The sequence below is a fragment of the Oreochromis aureus genome, linkage group 19, assembly GCF_013358895.1.
Source record: "Oreochromis aureus strain Israel breed Guangdong linkage group 19, ZZ_aureus, whole genome shotgun sequence".
Taxonomy (NCBI): domain Eukaryota; kingdom Metazoa; phylum Chordata; class Actinopteri; order Cichliformes; family Cichlidae; genus Oreochromis; species Oreochromis aureus.
In genome coordinates, this window is record NC_052960.1 from 26564089 (window position 1) to 26582436 (window position 18348).

The window sequence follows — 18348 nt, forward strand, 5'->3', positions numbered from 1 at the left end:
TATTTAGCAGGGTTTGCAATACTGTGTTTCCCACAGAACTAGATAATATTTGTGGCAACAGCGGGGGTTCACTCTTATTTTCTTAAATGAATGTTACCTCTCATACTATAGCTTATTATTTGTGATAATAAATAACTGATCAGATGTATCTTCAGTAAGTCTCCCAGTCTCAGAATGAACTCTGATTCTGGACTGCAGCCCTGCTGAGTGGCACATGAACTCACTGCACATGAGTAGCCTTCCAGTTCGCAGCAGAGCTCTAGAGCAGACTAAGGACCAGTGTTAGCTGCAGTGAAAACTGTTGGAGTCCTCTGGACTGTGAGACCGAACACTTTCTGGAGAAACAGTTGAAGGATAGCAAGTCCCACCAAAGTAACAAATTGCATTGCATATGCAAAAACTGGGTTTTGCTGTCGGTATTTACAAAGAGAGTGCACTGACAAGACTGCCTGTAAGAGGTGGGACGTTTTGCGAGTTTTGGAACCAATCCTGTTATACATTTATTTCTGGGAGTTCCTTTTTCAAGGTGCAAAACAGCCCTCCATCCATTCACTCATGCTTATCTATTGAGGGTTGTGAGGGTTGGAGCCTGTTCAACCTAACACAGAGACACAGAAAACCATTCACATTCACTTCTATGGGCAATTTAGAATCACTTATTAATAGAGATGGCACGATACCACTTTTTTATGTCCGATACCGATACCGATATCATAAATTTGGATATCTGCCGATACCGATATTAATCCGATATAGTGTGTTTTTTAATCAATAAAACTGTTTTTTTAATATCTTGCTGCATTTTGTATAAGTTCATACTCAAGTTTAAATAAACAATAACACTAAAGCTATTCTGTTATACCTGTATGTAAAAAATACACTGCACCCAAAATATTTCATAGTTCAGGAACACTGATCAATCTAATAAACTTAATCCTCCCTATTCTGGTATTTTAAAGAGTACTTAGCAGAAATATTAAGCAACCTAACTAATAGGGTTGCAAACTCCCAGCAAAAAAAAATAGGGAACCACCCCCCACCCTCCACCTGATGATGCTTAATCGACGTAATCAACTTTAATTTGATGCAGGGTGGGAAAAAAATGCACAGAAATAAATTATTTTTCAAGAATAATTAAATAGATTCAACATCTTTCTTCAACAGAATTGCAGAATTCACAGATGGTACCTTCTCAAAGAAAAAAGTAGTATAGCTTACTAGGGTATATTAGACTTAATAGTTACTATATACAGTAATGGACTTCTATACATTTTACATCAGATTAAAACTTTGGGTGTAAGATTCAGATAATTATTTATTAAAAGCTAGACATTTTAAATGAGAATAAGAAAGAAAAGTATGTCTTTGTGCCCCCTTTTCCCTGTTCATGCTCTATCGGCCCCCCTGGCTACACTTTGCTAGATCCGCCCCTGCACAGTTACCAGCCGTCAGCTACATAGAAAAGGATCCTGGTGTAGAAAGTAATATTAAATAAATTCTAACAACAGCTTATCAAGGTTAAACGTGCTGCTGTTGTTCCGCCGCTGGTTTCCTCTTTCTGGTGCAAAGTGGACCAAAAACAAAGAAGAGAGACGGACTCGCGACAGAAAAGCCGATCAGCTGATCATTAAGCAGTTTCACGATTGAAGTAGCTGCAGGAAGGTGAGGGAGAGAGAGAGTCAGTCGCTCCATATATCGGTTGTTAAGCTTAACATGGGAATGCTTTACAAACATTCAGAGATGAACTTACACACTTGCTTTACTTCTCTCTGGGATAACTTCCTCGGAGATGAAATGCTGGTTTGGTAGCGAGGCTCCAAATACACACAGCCGCTCTATCACGTGAGGCATACTGCTGCAACGTGCTACGGTTATGAGCCGAGTTACGCCATGTCGCAAGTTTTGTGAGGTGTTTTTTTGATATTTAATGGATCGGATTACATTTTTTATTTCTCGCCGATATCCGATCCAGTAATTTAGGTCAGTATCGGACCGATACCGATACATAATATCGGATCGGTCCATCTCTACTTATTAACCAAACCCACTAACTGCATGCCTTTTTGGACTTTGTCAGTTAAACATGACACTTAATTGTATCTCAACCAATTACTACTGCCATAACTTTTCTTTAAAGGGTTTTACACTCTTATCCTACAATTTCAGAGGACTGAAAGAAAACACCACACAGTCTGTCAGGCCTCTTTCTCTCACCATCTCTCTTTTTTGCTATGATTTAAAACTTCTGAGATAGATTTGCAAGACCTTTGTCATCTTGTGTCTTTTGTCCCAGTTTTATCCTATTTTAGCAACGCGTCTTTACCACAACCTGGAGAAGCAGCTTTAATGCACTGATCTTTCAGGATTTTTTTCCCCAATATATTGATGAGTATTGTTTCCATTTAATGCACACTACACTTGTTACTGTTATTTTTATGTTGTATGAAAATGGTGCTTTCATTTTTGCACAGCATGTGCAGTGTACAAATTTCTCTTGAGATCAGGCTGATCAGACTGCATCACAAACACACACATACAAACATTTACACCGTGGATGTGTGTCTCTTGAAAGCACTGAGTGTGTGTGTGTGTGCAAGAGTATGCACACGCGGCATTTCCCACTGCAGCACAGCAGGATGTCAGAAGTGGTTAAATTGTGAGGCCTCGGCACCTTGAGGCTGTCTCACACACACGCACACATGCACACACACACCATGTTTTCATATCTTTGTGGGGACATCTAATTGACATAATGCTTTCCCTAGCCGCTTACCCTAACCCTAACCATCAAAAATGAATGCCTAACCCTAACCATAACCTAGTTGTAACCGTGACACTAAAACCACATTTTGAGTCTGAAAAATGCCTTCAAACTCGTGGGGACCGTGTTTTTGTCCCCATATGGGCGGTTGGTCCCCACAAGCATGGTAAACTTCTAATTTTTGGTCCCCGCAAAGATATGTAAACACACACACACACACACACACACAAGCTGGTCTTTATCACTTCAAAAGACATTGACTTGCATCCTCTTCCTAAAAAGACAACTAACCGTCACCTTAGCTTGTACCTCACTGTGTCCTATTATTAAACCAAGATTTCATACAAAAATCTCACGGTTTACCTCATGTCAATGTCTTTCCAACTTCCAAAAATGTGACAGTGTAAACAGATTTATGAGTAACAAAATATGAGTAATACAACAGCACATATCCACACACACACACGCACACACACACACACACACACACATCAGATCAAAAAAAGGCTATAATGGTGTTCAGAGACCTGACTGGAGTGTTTCCCAACACCGCCTCAGGCAGCTCTGTGCCTCCATCCATCCATCTATCCATCCATCCTTCTGTCCACCCATATCATAGCTTATTTTTTGCTTCTCTTTTATCCTCCCTTCTCTTTGTGTGTTTCCTGCTTACATTACCACAATTATGCTTTTTTTTCTTGTCTTTGTTAGCCTGCTACCCTTCTCTTGTTTACATAGACCCGTGTAAGTGGACAGAGAGAAAATGATTTTCACCGTCAAGTCTTGTTTTTAAACCATGTTAATAAGAAAATGAAGTTTACTGCACAGTAGTAACCTGTCAATCACAAGGTAGCCACACCCAAAATTCTCTCCTATGTTGTTTGTTTTACTCAAAATAGCATCAGACATTGTGAAATGAACATCATGCCCTATTAGGTGATACTTAAAGCTAGCATTTAGACTACAAACGCAGCAGAAACCTGAGGTGATATATTTAGTGAGGATTAGATCCATTTTGTCTTAAAAACATTAAGCACTTCTTTTTTCAATCAGTGGAGTCGCCGCCCTGCTGGCCTTTATAAAGAATGCAGGTTTGTTTTCATCTTGTCTGATGAACTCTCTGGATTCTGGTGATGATCTGCATCTGTTTCTCTGTGTGTGTTTTAGAGTTTCAAACTAAACGTGGACAGTCGCGCCGCTCTGAAGGAAAGCATAATGGAGGAAGGCAAAGCGCTGCTCACCATCATCACCTTCCACCAGTCTGGTATTTTCTTGCACGTATTCATATTCTTTCACATATCAAATATGCACACACACACAATAACAGGATACACATTGAAACACACACACACACAGGTGGCCATAATGGAGCCCCGACCCTATTCCATTCATTATTAATATTTGGATTAACAGAGCGACCTTCAGAGAGGAGACCTCATATGAATGTAGCCGAAAGAGAGACTGGGAGAGATAAAGACAAAGAATGAGATGAGTCGGGAGAAAAGAAGAAGGAAAGAGAAAAAGAAAAACAGCAGGCAGGGGAAAGAAACATTGAGTATACAGTAACAGCATATTTTTTCAGAATCTTTGAAGCTAGAGATGGAAAAGAGAGAATCGAGAAAGAGAGAAAGCTGTGTTGTTTTCAAATATCTGAGCAGTAATAGTGTGTTGGGATTTGGGAATATTTGTTGCTTACCAACTTGATAACATAACAGACTCACTAAGATGAATAATTACAAACTAAACAACTTGAACTACAGATTTCTGAAGCGGTTTTGATGAAAATGGTCCGATGATGGGGATTGTTCTGCCACTCATGCATCAGATTTCTAGAAAATCAAAATGTGCAGAGATAATTGATCTCTAATGAACATCCCAGCAGAACTCAGTTATACAGGGCCAGATTTCCAGTGAAGACAGAGAAGATGGAGGAAGGTGCTGCACCTTCTAAAAGCTCCTAAACCTTTTTAGCTTTTTCACGAAGCAGAAACGCTTTAGAGGCGTACACTCTGTGGAATAACCAGACTACAGTCACCACGAGCACATGGCTGTAATGAGTGATAAATTTGACTGATTATGGTTTGGTCATTCGCATCACTTTTTGATGTTATTATGCAACCGTGTATCTGGAGACTTTCCTGAGGGACTTCTGGTTTGTAGCAAAATTAGAGACTTGAATCATCGTTCAGCCAAGACATTAAAACCCACAATTTGAATGCCATTTGTCGCCTCATTAGCATTCAGCCTATCTGCAGCCTACAACACAGAAAAAAAAGCTTAAAGAATAAGGATACCGACAGGCCTGTGGGTGGAAACTGGGATTTAGCCCAAGGGAAGTGAAACCTATCACTATATACACTAGAAAAATATTCATGACTTCCAGGAATTAAAACTTGTATACGTTTATAAAATGTGAATAATGGTAAAAACCTGCTTTTTCGTCACTTTCCTTGTCACTATGCTTGTTCTTATACTTTCTGAAAAGCGTAAATGAATGTAGTCACTAATGACCTATGTTTTGTAGGGGTGTTTCAAAGGTAACCCATCCATTTAATGGATAATTAGCGTTTATTTCAACCTGGCTTGGTTCCCATTATCATGCACACTTTGCACTCTGCAACTCTGTTGTAGAGATTCGTATCAGAGCAGCTGTTGCAAGCTACCTGCAGCACTCAAAAAATGTCATTTTCTGAGCCACAAAAGCCACATTAAAAGGGAAACGCTCCAGGTCGAAATAAGCCGGAATTATCCTTTAAGGATGAAAATAAAAGTATGACGTTACTTTCACTTAACATAATGTGGATTTAAAACTTTTTAAAAGATATTGTGGTCTTAGAAAAGCTCGTCTGAAACTAGTCAGATAAAGGAATGGAATTATGTGTATCATTTTTCTCACCCTAACTATCGTAAGTCTCTCTTTCTCCCTTTCATTATTATCCTCTCTCTGTTTGTCTTTCTCTGTGTTATCCGTGGCTCTCTCTCATTTTTTCAATTTTATCCCTATGTCTGTCACCCTCCAGGTCTGAAGGATATCCTCCATATGGTTTCCAGCCAATGGGATCAGCTCCAGCGGCAGATCCGGCGCCAGCATAGCTGGATGCTCCGCGCCCTCCGCTGCATCCAGGCCCGCCTCCTCTATACCAACCAGTTACACGAGCCCTTCACAGCCCCAGGGGACCCGTCAGCCAATTGCCTGCCTTCTTGCCCAGCAGACGGCCTCAAGGTAAAAATAGCAGCGGTGGTTTTTATTTTCTGTTTAGCTTCGAAGCTTTCGGTTATTCTGCTCATCTGCTTTTTGTTTGTTTTTTATTCCTTGATTCATATCCCTCCATTTCCTCCCTGGTTGATCCCTATTATCCCTCTGTCTTACTGTCTCTCTCTCTCTCACACACACACACACACACACACACACACACACACACACACACTTGGACTCAGTTGCTCAGTGTCTAAATTTCATTTTTATTTCCTGGCAGTCCCAAAATTTGGATCTTAACTGTGCAAAAAAAAGCTGCCTGAAGCCTACATCAGTGTCTTGTCGAATACTGAAAACTTTTTTTTTTTTTACATTTTACACTTCACACTCTTTATCTGACCTTTAGTACCTTCATTCTTGTCCATCTGTTCAGACTTTAACTTTCTTCTACCTTTTATCACATTTTTCATTGTTTTTCTTTCCTCCTGTATGTGTCTACCTTCAGCTGTTTTATCCCATTTTCTTGCTGTGGTTATAGAAAATATTTTCCTTCATTTTCCTTGATTAAGTTTATTACTCATTTCTGTTCTGGATATATCCTTTTGTAAACAGGTCCTTCCTTTCTTCCCTCTTTCCAACCTGTTGGGCTTTCATTTCCCTTCCTTTGATCCATTTTCATTCTTTCCTCATTCTCATTTAATCACTTTCATCTTGTTTTCTTTTCTGTATTTCTCTTCCGTATTGCTCTGCTCCCCTCCTCCTTCTCCTGCAAACCTGACTCTGGTTGTTTTCAGATTGTTTAGTTGCAATTAGAGCTGCAGCAGGCTGATCACTGTGATCAGTCAACAGTGACAGCCATTAGCCAGCTACCACCTCTGTGTGCGTGCGTGTTTTGTGTACATCTTATAGTGAAAGTGTAATTTTGTATGTGTGCGTATCAGTGTTTTCCTGTGAATGTGTGTGTGTCCATTAGCTGCTTGGCCACAGCACATTAACAGTCCATTCATTATCTGTGTGAATCTCTCTCTGCACTTAAAGCTTTGATCCGTAAAACCCCCAAACAACAAACTAAGGTGTGAACCCACTGAATTATTACTGTTCGCTGCTTCAGAGCACAAACACACACAAGGCATGTCAACATCACAGGTTTCCCATACTTCTGTGATATTTTAAATTATTCAGTGCGTGTCTGTTCTGGGCAGGTGAACAATGAACCCAAACTAACCGATGTACAAATCCTGCAAGATCCTCCATCTGTAGGAGACAATCTGACTTCCAGTGTTGTAACCAGAGGTGCTTTTAAGTCTTTCTGGTCGACTGTCCGCCCACAAAACAACATTTGGGCCAGTGTAGAACCTATAGTTATGTGCTAATGTGTCTAGCAGCTACATAGAGAGGTGTACGTACTTTGGATTGGGCAAAACCATAAACTGTATATAAAAGATAAAAGTTGTCAGAGTGATGTCATTCTTTGTTTTGTTTTTAAGCCTTGATTTTAGCAGTTTGTCCATAAGGATTTCATCATATTTAGCAAGAGAGTGAAGTGCTACCTTATCAGCTGATGCTAGGGGCTTGTTGTTTTGCTCTAAAAATATAAAGGCAAATCAACCAGGCACACACAAATTCTAATTAATATAAACATGCAAATAAGTTTGAATTGCACTCATGGAATGGACAGCTATAATAATTAGCAATTTTTATTATTTGTCACATAGTAGCATTAAAATGATGACGTAAGCCTCAATAATGTTTAAATAGATAAATTATCAAACTTAAAGCAAGACACAAAAAATAGAAAGTGGATTTTGTATTTGTATTTTTAAAAAGTCAAATGAGAGTTCTGGATACAAAGAGGTGAATACAGAGCTAACAAGAACATTTGTTACAAACACAAATGAAGATAAAATAGCAAACTGACAAACAAGCTGAAACAAAACCGAATTCAGCCTCAGCAAAGGGGAGCCTAAAAGACAAAGTGGGAACAAACATTAATTAAATTAACTAAAAGCTAAAGAAAGAGCAGCTAGTGACTTCTACGGCTTAAAATTCATTATATTTCACAATTTTTTTTAGGAAAAAAAAAACTTAAATCATGCGGCGAGCATTTTAAGGCAAGTAAAAGCCAAGTTTAAAGTGAACCTTATCTACTGGTACAAAGGATGAAACCTGGACCTGAGCCCAAGTCAGGAACAAAGTTATTCAATGCAAGTTGGAGTCGAGTTTAAGATAATTCAAACCCCTTCTTATTCAGGAGAAGTCCCGCTTACAAGTTTTTTGACTAAGTTGCAGTTCATTGAAACCAGGCCTAAGTTCATTCTCAGAACATTCAACTCAAGTCTAGACTAGGCTCAAGTTAACAGCGAAAACAGTGAACTCTTCCCAAGTCAAACATGAATGAGGACTCGTTAAAATAATGAAGTAAATTTTATGGAATCCTCAAGACCTAACAGCCGGAATTTCAACCAGTATATTCATGGTATACAGATCTATTTTTTAGTCCTGTTAGGTAAATCTCATATAAAGTCTGTGTATCTAAGACAGCTCCAGGTAATATCTTAAGACGTCAGAGACAGAGTTTTGTCTGTTGGTCCTCAAAATAACTCAGTAGCAAGCCTCATATCTGGTGATACCTAAAAGGAAAACAATGATTCTTGCAAGATTGATGAGTTTGTGTAGTGCATTCAGCAGATACTTTCCTCAAAGCTATGAGATCTATCAAACATGTTCAGTTCTGAGCAAACAGCACACGCGAGTGGATATTGCACTTTAAGATTGTATTGTATTTTGATGTAGATTTTAACAAGAAAATGAGACCATCATAGATAACACCTGAGCTCTTTCCGGTGCGTTCCAGTGTGTTGCTGTTCTTGTTGACTGGCTTTCGGGAATGTTTAAGTCACATTGTAGTAGAGTGGATATCTCCAAAGTTAGCTACAAGTAGATCTGAAAGTTAATGCGCACATATTTTTAATGTTATGCTGTGTATACCTGTGATCAGGAAGCACAGCAATGTGAGCGCAGAGGGATTCAGTATCTTGCTCAGTGCATTTAATGTTACGGATAATTGGTAACATTTCACTTTTTTTATTATCACAAGTCACGTGAATTCAGCACCATAAGACAGCTTGATAATGTGCAGGAAATAAGAAATAATCTAGCTTTACTGTGTGTTCATTATCTGCCAGTGCTCTTTAATGACAATCAGATGCATGGCCTAATTACTGCTACACACACACACACACGTGCATGTGTGTGCATGTGTGTGTGTGTTTTGAGGGAACAAGGTCAACCAAGGGCATTGTGTTTATGTGCTTGCATGCATCTGTGTTTATGGGCCTTGGTAAAAAAGAATGATACAATGACCAAGGGCAGAGGGTAGGTAGATGCACTGCAGTTCATTTGTTGTGCATGTTTTCAGAGCACTAGTGGCCATGAGTATTTATTAGTGTCTACATATATGTGTGTGTGTGTGTGCGTGTGTGTGTGTGAGAGAGAGGGAGTTTAAATGAACGTAACCTTGACTAAAGGGCAAAATAAAGGGCAAATTGGAATAAATTTATCAAATTATGAAGCCTTGTACAATATTTATAACCAGCGGATTCACTATTCATTACAAAAGATTAAATACCAACTTGTATCAATAATTCATCCTCTTAATCTTCATTTTTAGTGCAATTAAGAGCAGAGGCAAATGACATATTTCACACCCGGCTCGAGATGGTTAGCATGCAATTTAGTGAATGTGACTGCTTCTCTGTGGGCTGCTGGTGCCTCTGCAGCTGGATATATCATATAATTAGACACATTTATCTAAATGCATTAGCATCTGCAGCAAATAATGATAGCACTCATAACATTACTTAACTTTTTGTAACAGTTTTTCTAAAAGAAGAAATACAGAAATCTGGTCATGAGCCAACAACTTAAACGTAAAAATAACCTGTAACATAATTTGAGGGTGAAATACTACTCCCTACTATTCCCTGGATGTGTGAGCTTTAGTTTTGCACTTCGTTTCACTTTGTTTTCACTGTGCTGCTTAGTTTTAATTTCTTAGTTGGTATTTCATGAGGTTTGAGGAACAAACATGGGTTAAAATATTCCCCTTCACAGAATTAACATTGCATGTTGACAAATTGTGGTAAAGGGTACAGAGTGACAAGTGACCCCATCAAATGCCTGTACAATGAGCTATTATACATTATGTACAATACTGTGTGATAATGACTTCATAGTGGCTATATAGGATCAAACCAAGTCAATAAGCAGTGCATTAACAAAAGGTAACTGGTTTTGTTTCCAGTATACAAATGCTGGTGCTTTCCAATGCTGAACTTATATTATTAACATTCAACCATTTATATTAACATAGGAGCATTTCATATGAACACAGTTTGCCTTTTTGTGGCAAATATTAAAGTGGCTTTGGTGCCATTTCATTTTTAGTTGTAAGTTCAAAAAATAATCGACTAAATGCTGAAAAAGTCAGATATGATCTCTGCCATGTAATCAAAACACAAACAGAAAAATCAGCTCTAGATTTCACCATGTTTACCATGCTCTGTTGAAATAAAAAAAACAACAACATCAGATTCATGGCAACTTTACCATTTTTCTCAAGTCAGTCTTAAGCTCACTTAAGACGGACTTGCTTATTAGGCAGCTGATATAAGTTGCATTGCACTTTTGGAAACTTGAAGGTTTATATTTTTGCTTTAGTGTCGTTCATTCTGTCAAATTTCAATTTCTGACTCAGAGCATTTTGTCCTTGTTCGCTCCCCCTCTATTAATTCTTAGCTGATATGGTCGCCGTAGCAACTACAGGTGTGGTGTGAGGTCATAAAATTAGGCTGAGCCTTAACAAGCCTCCAAAGACTAATAGCGTATGTGTGTGTGTCTCTTGGTGCTCATAAGAGCTTGTTGTTATTGATGGAAACATATGTCGCTGACAAGGTTGAAGACTTTTTTGTCTTTCCGTGGTGTGATTTTTATTTATTCTGCTTTTGACTTTCATGCTCTTTCTTTTCATCAATGAAAGATAGAAGATAATGACTTTCCCCCCAATTTTCCATCCCTTCATTATCCCTTACCATTCCATTGTCCGTGTGTCCTTCCATCCATAACTCTCGATATCTGTCTCTCCTCTGATTTCCTCTCAGTTTAAATCCCCGTAGACCTTTACATTGACACAACCTTCTCTGACTCACGATGTCTTTCCTTGTACCATTCTTTCACTCAAGCTCCATCTTTGCCTTCATCATCTAGCTCTATCCCTTCCCTCACCTCCCTCTCTCTGTCCGTTCATCTAGAGAGGGGTGATTCATATAAATGTCAGGAAATATCAGAGCCAGGGTGGTTGGATTAGGCAGCAAGTGGAAGATACACTGATACCAGCAAATATAACGCCGCGACAGGACGACCAACACCGGGGATTAGGACTCACACACAAGCAGAGACACCTCGCAGCGAAAGGGTTGTGTGTGTGTCATATGACAGTATTACGTTATGTGACTTTGTCAGTGTGTCGCTGCATTTTAAAGATTTGTTGTACATGTGCGAAGAGTATTTTGTTGCATATTGAAGACAAAGGCAAGGGTTGAGTGTGTTTTGGCAGGGGTGGGTGAACATGGAAAAGGAGAGCACGCACGCACGAGAGACATAGAAAGGTGTTTAATACGAGTGTGAAAGCAGTGTAATATTTAACAGCTTAGCAGGATTTGTCTGTCACATTACAGGGGATTGTACCGAGTCTGCTAACACACACACTTACACACACACAAACGCGCGCGTGTTGAAAAGGTGAATGGATGTTTTTGGTGACAGCTGCTGAATCTGGATCTTTTTCTCTGGAGTTTCATCACTCAAATATTATAAAACTGCCACCATGTTTAGACAGTGTATTACAAATGTGGGGGGATATTTGACAAGAACAAAGTATGAACATGATGGAGGAGAAGATGGAGGAACTTTCTCTCAGTAAATCTAAAGTCTGAAATGAAATTTCTCAAAAACAAAACATTTTAATATTAATCTGTTTAATTAATTTTAATGAAATAAATCAAGATTTATGTCGCTCTTTATAGAAATTCACAGAAATCCACAAGTAAATGGAATATATAATCAAATAAAACAGGTGAGGATATTTAGTCACACTAACTCTAATGTGTTATATTACCATCAGTTTACCACAATCCTAAAAGCACCCCATAGTATAGTGACTAACATTAACCATCTCATTATAATGCAGTGTTCTGCTGTGAAAAGCTTTGGTCCTGGTGAATGTTAATTTGAAATGTTCCATCCACCCTGTTACTGTTGCACACTAAGTTCACCCCAAGGAATAAAAACACCACTCTCCCGTTTGTAGGGCAGTGAAGAGTTTGTGAACCACTACAAAAAGACTGGCATTGATCCGCTAACGTTCTTTTGACAAACAAAGTCAACTGTATAGGATACATGCAGTGAATTAGATATATGCAAATAGAGGTATAATAAACAGTACACTGGCTGTTTGAGCAATAAATATTACAATTTTTAAAGCAGGTCAGTGCCTAACTGTGTGAAACAGCCATACATCTAACAGCCTACTAACCCTAACCCTAGAGGGGCAGACTTAAAATTAATTTGAATAAAAATTTGTCTTAATTGCAATAACACTTAAATTTCATCCTTATTTCCCCATATTTTTCATCTGCTCCAGGTGTTTTGGTGTGCATACTTAAAATCTACAACTTTGCCAAGTGATGCTCAAATGCTGCATATACATCAAATTCATCTTTCACGTGTGGGAAACATGCCAATTTCTCCCGAGGGGTTCGGAGGGGTTGGTGTGAGTTTGAGGTGTGTCATGGATGGTGCGTTGTAAGGAAGTTGATTTGTTGACATTAGACCAGCCCTCATGTCCAAAGGCTGGTCCCTTTGGACATGGGGGGAAACAAATCCTATTAGAGAGCTGAACCTAACACCTGGCCATCCGCCTATCCCCCCCGTTCCCCAAGGACACACATTTTTTTCTCATGTTTCAGTTTTAAACACAAATATACTGTAGAACCATTTATTAAAGTTTGTGTAAGAGTGAGAAATTTACAGGTAAAACTGCTAAGTGGCCTCCATAGGTGGCTCCTCACAGAGTATGAGCTGTGTAAAAAAACGTGTGTGTGTGTGTGTAAAGCACTTGTACATTTGTGATTGTGACTGTTGGCACTTGTATGGTGACTCTGACTGTGTGCGTATGTGTGTGTGTGTGTGTGTCTTATCAGTGTGGCTGGTGGAGACAGCTTGTTGGCCCCAGGCCTCCATTTCACCCTACAGACCACACAGAGAAGGACGGGGGGGGAGAGGAGGGGAGAGAGTGAGAGAAGGGGGGAGGGGAATACAGCGAGTAGGTAGTGAAAGAAGAATGAAACAAGGTGGGGTCAGATAAAGAGCCAGTCTGTTGCCTTACAGACTGGTAGCAGATGAAAGACGGAAAAAAACCAACCAAACTCAGACTTTGAAGAGGTGAAATATTCAGTAGAGGTTTAGCATCCACTATTTCTAACTCTGTCGTTTGCAACACACCTTACAACATTAAATGACTTTACCAAGCACAAATTTGTTACCATGAAAATGTATCTGAAGGATAAAAGGCCTCAGTTAAACGTGCCCATATGAAACATGAGTCAAAGTCAAAGCAAGTGAAAAACGAATGGGTGAAGAGTGTCACGGATGTCACAAGCAAGCGGTGATATGCTCGAGAGCAGAGCTCCACCTGAAATGAAAAATGGTGGTGATTTATTGTAGGGCTCAAATTCCTATAAATATCATGATTCAAAATTCAGCTATAATTTAGTCATTTTAGCAAATGCAAGAAAGCAGGAGGAGCTGAAACAGAGAAATGGAACTGCTCCTTTTGTTTAAGTTACCTCTGATATCAGAGCATTGAACACCGCTGAGTATTTTTGAAACTGAGGAGTGAAGAAGTCACATGGAGAGGAAAGGGGGCTAAAGTAAGGGTAAGAAGAAGCAGAAGAAAAGAGCCCGGGCAGTGGAGGAGGTGTTGGAGGAGTGGAGGTGATAGAGATCCAGGTTTGGTTGACTCTGAGCATGGAGACCGAAGCATCCTGAACATGCAGAGTGGCTCATCTCCCCCTCTGAGTGATTTAAATATTGACCTCAGGTTATTACGAGCTTTTTAAATCAAATTACCGAGTGTTGGACTCCTGCCTGATACCTGATATAGCCAATCAGACGGCTTGTCCCGCTCCCGGAGCTCCACCACACAGCACTTTACATAAATTAAGATTAAAGTTAGGAAGTTTGGGAGTTAGTTTAACCACGCAGTGACACTATATCAAGATAGTTTGTGTTAAAAAAAAAATCTGTGTTGGTGTTAATCCCTGGTTTAAGATCTGCAAGCTGCATTTCCAGGTCATTTGAAAGCGATAAAACTTGGTGCTTACACCTGGAGGGTTTTCATGTGACGCAGCAAGCAAGTTTCACACCAACAACACTGTAGGTTGTTAAATATGAATAAAAAGATGAAAGTGTGCTGGATTAGGGATACAGTGTCCTCCATAATGTTTGAGACGCAGACACATTTTTTGTAGTTTCACCTCTGTACATGGCCACAGAGGACTATAAACCAAACAATCAAAATGTGACTGAAGTGCAGGGTTTCAGCTTTAATTCAATGGGTTTTCCCAAAAAATAGCATGAACTGTGTAAAAATTGCAGCCATGTTTATACACACTCTCCTATTTTCAGAGTTTCATAATCGATGGGACAAGCTAACATAAATTTAAATATAAAGACTTTGATGCTTACAAATCCTGGACATCACAAAATGTTGTGTTTTCTCCCTTGAGTTGCTAAACCGTCACTGAAGCCACCTTCAGTTGCTGCAGTTGTTTGTGGGTTTTTCTGCATTCAGTTTTGTCTTCAGTAGCCAAAAACATGCTCTTTGGGGTTGAAATCATGTGACTGATTGGTCATTGAAGATGATCCCATTTTTTTTCCTTGTTACACTTTTGGGTTGCATTATGCTTTGGGTCATTATCCATCTGCCCCCATGACAGCTGGGACAGGCTCCAGCCGGATGAGGATAGATATCACAGAATTATACCAGACAACAAAAGTATTACTAAAGGAAAGTATACCTACTCTAAATACAGCAACTTAAATTTCATAACATATAAGACACCAAATATCCTTTTAAATGTAAAAATAAAAACTGAAAAACATTATTGATGAATTTTAATTAGTTACATTTAAAAAGTTTCCTGATGTTTTGACCAAATGGTTGACCTTCATGTATAAGTTAAAGCTGATCGTCGGCCAGAGCGAAACTTTCTGTTCGTGTTGATACAACGTGCTATGGACGTTTTCCGGTTTTGTAATCCCTCATTAAGTGCGTATGTATTCACGATGAATTCATGATGATGTTTTGTATAAATGACACGTCTGTTTTCCAGTTCTTAAACTCTTAGAAACTTTGACTTTCCCCTGCTGTCGTCCTCACATAGAGCCGCTCGTGAAGCCAATTGAGTATAAATGATGTTATAATTGATGCTTTAGTCGAATAAAGTTCAGCACGCTGAAGTTCTTAAAACTGTTTTCTGACCTTTTTGCATCAAAGCCTGCGTGATATTGAAAGCTAATTTTGTTAATTATCACCAATAATCTGCCGCAGCTCATGGAAATGACTGAAATCAGCCTAAATTAATGCTCCTCCAAACACATACGGTCAGTGAATCCACCGTTTTTTTCTTTTTTAATCCAAAAGTTGTTGAGACACAAAGTAAAAAGTGTCTCACACGCCCCTGCTCTCCTCCCTCCCACCTGCAACGTCTATAACAGCTAAATGAAATATGCAAATAATCGCCGCCGATCCCAATAAGAAATAATTAACGCTGTCTGCTCTCCGTGGCAGCAGGTATTAGCATGCCAAAGCACTCCAAAATGTAATTTATAAAGTGAGCTTAAAAAAACCACCAAGCTCTTTCTGTGTCTTTGCCAACGGCAATCTGACGTTTCTAATGCACTCTGAGAGAGGGAATAAATTGATAGTGGTGGCACAGGGCTTTTTCTGTTTTAATTTTCCATTCCTGATATTTCTCAAATATTTAATTATGGGGATGGTAAAAGTGAATATGTAAAGTGGGTGTTATTTTTTTCCTTTTTTTTTTGAAGCTACAGATGGTTTGTGTCATATTACCTTGTTAAACACGGATATGGCGGTGGTGATTATTAGAGGAAGTAGTTGAGTTTGATGAAAGTTGAAGGAAAAGCGGTGGCAGCGTTGGGCAGAGCAGTTGGTTAACGAGCCAACGCCTGGAGAGCGGAGAAATGAGTTTGCTTCCTTCAGCTCGACTCTGGTTGGTGGAAAATTAAAAAGAAGAAGAAGAAGAAGTTTGGGCTTTTCACCTCCAGCTTTCTCTTAGTGGTGGGATGCAGAGGGGAATTTTTTCACCATACAGGTGTGCATTTTTTTTATGTAAAAGTTTAGTTATTTAGAAAAAAATAAAGTTGATCCACTCATCCAGAGTGAAGGAGCAGCATTAAAAAAAACTGTCTTACATCAGTGAGTTTGCATACTCGTAATAAAGAGTGGAACCCGGGGCTTTATTCATCTATTTGTAGAAATAACTGTGGAATTTTTTTTTTTTCAGTGAGCGAAAAAGGACAACGTTATGAACACAAAGTAGCCTGACTTGAAAAAAAAAGGTGGAGGCTAGTGCGGAGGAAGCATTTAAAACTAGGAACTAGGAGTTTGAGTCTTATGTACATATTCAACAGAATTAACTGTATGGTGTATTTTAGAAGGTAAATAAGCAGAGATTGGGAAACCGGGCCAGCCAACCAAGGCCCTCCTCGGTCAGGCCCAGAAAGACCCGTAAAACAGAATTAGGAAGTAGCTGTTACGGATGTTCAGGTGAGTGAATGAGACACTTACTGTGAGTCCAGATTATTCATTGTCATGTTTTTTGAATACAAAGGTATCATTCTTAATAGTTTCTACTAATTTGCAAAACTTTGTTGACGGAAAAATGAATGAAGACCAGACAGAAACACATTGTTTTCCAAACTAAGAGCCCTAAAATGTTTTTTTCTTTGAGTAAAATTGGATGGTGATTTGATCTCTACTGAGCAGTTGAGACGTAAAAACCTCCTGTCTCTTACTGCTTTGGGTATTTTCCAGCTGATTGAAAAGATGCTCTGAAACAGTGGACGCTATTTATTTTTCATTAAGGAACGTTGGCAGAGGAATTCTGCTCTGATGAAAAACCAGACACATGTTTTCAAACACCCACACTCCACTCGCGCACACACAGACACACAAACACACAAACACACATTTCACGGACACGTGAACTTACACATGAATATAAATTGACGCATCTATTGCAGATACACGCAAAATAGACACATAAAACACAAACACTTATGAACAGACGGACTCTCCAGCTCTATTTCTCTCTCTCTCTCTGTTTTACACAATCACACACACACTCACACACAACTAGATACTGGCCTCCTGGTGACTTAATTACCCCCTCCCCATTTCTCCTCTCAAATCCACAATCAAAACCACATTTTGATATCATTTCAGTCATTTGTATTCATACATCAAGGCGGACACACTTTGTGCAAGAGCACACACACACACACACACACACACACACCCTCTCTGTCTCAGTTTCTGATCAAAGATCCTCCATCTTGTTCTTAAATAAAAGACAACAAGGACCACTGTAGGCTGTAATTACTGTCAGAGCCTCTGATGCCGAATTTATGTGAGTGTGTGTCTAGATGTGTGTCTTTTGCACCATTTAAAACTATTTTAGAAATTGTGTTTGTGTACGTCATTTGTGACGGGTACCTCCAAAAAGATTTTTCTTTTTGTTTATGTCGGTGAAGAGCCGAACAGCAGGGCAGGCAGAGCTGTTTTCTTTTTTTTTTACAATGAAAAGGAGGCAAAAGAGAGCGGAAAGAAAAGTGATGAACAGAATAATGGATGGTGAGAAAAAGAAAAGAGAAGTAGCCATGTGAGAAGCCGAAGGAGGGAAGAAGGGGATGTAATGTTGAAAGGAAGAAAAAAGAAAAGCAGGATGAATGGAAGGACAGATTAGAAAAGGATGTGTGGGGGGACAAACAACAAGATAAATGTTAAGATGACTGCGACAAGATGAGAGCACGAGGGGGAATAGATAGAAAGCGATTGGACTAAAATAGAGAGGTGATGGAATGAAAACGGGCCGAAGAAATTGTATGGGGGCGACTGAGTAAAAAAAATAGTTAGAGGAAGGGAGGAAGGAGAGAACGCTTAAGAAGACAAGGAGGATGAGAAAAATGGAAAATAGTAAAGGAAGACATGAAAAAAATAGGTAAGCGGTAGAGAAATGAGAAGAAA

The 18348-nt window shown here is 39.2% G+C and overlaps 1 protein-coding gene across 1 annotated transcript in view; it reads left to right on the forward strand.

Moving 5' to 3' along the window:
• LOC116310778 (A kinase (PRKA) anchor protein 6) overlaps positions 1-18348 on the forward strand; it is a 175576-nt gene that overhangs the window by 22687 nt on the left and 134541 nt on the right. Inside the window, exons 6-7 of the mRNA XM_039603722.1 lie at positions 3929-4025; positions 5782-5984. Of these exons, the coding sequence (XP_039459656.1) occupies positions 3929-4025; positions 5782-5984 (300 nt within the window). The remainder of the gene's footprint in view (positions 1-3928; positions 4026-5781; positions 5985-18348) is intronic.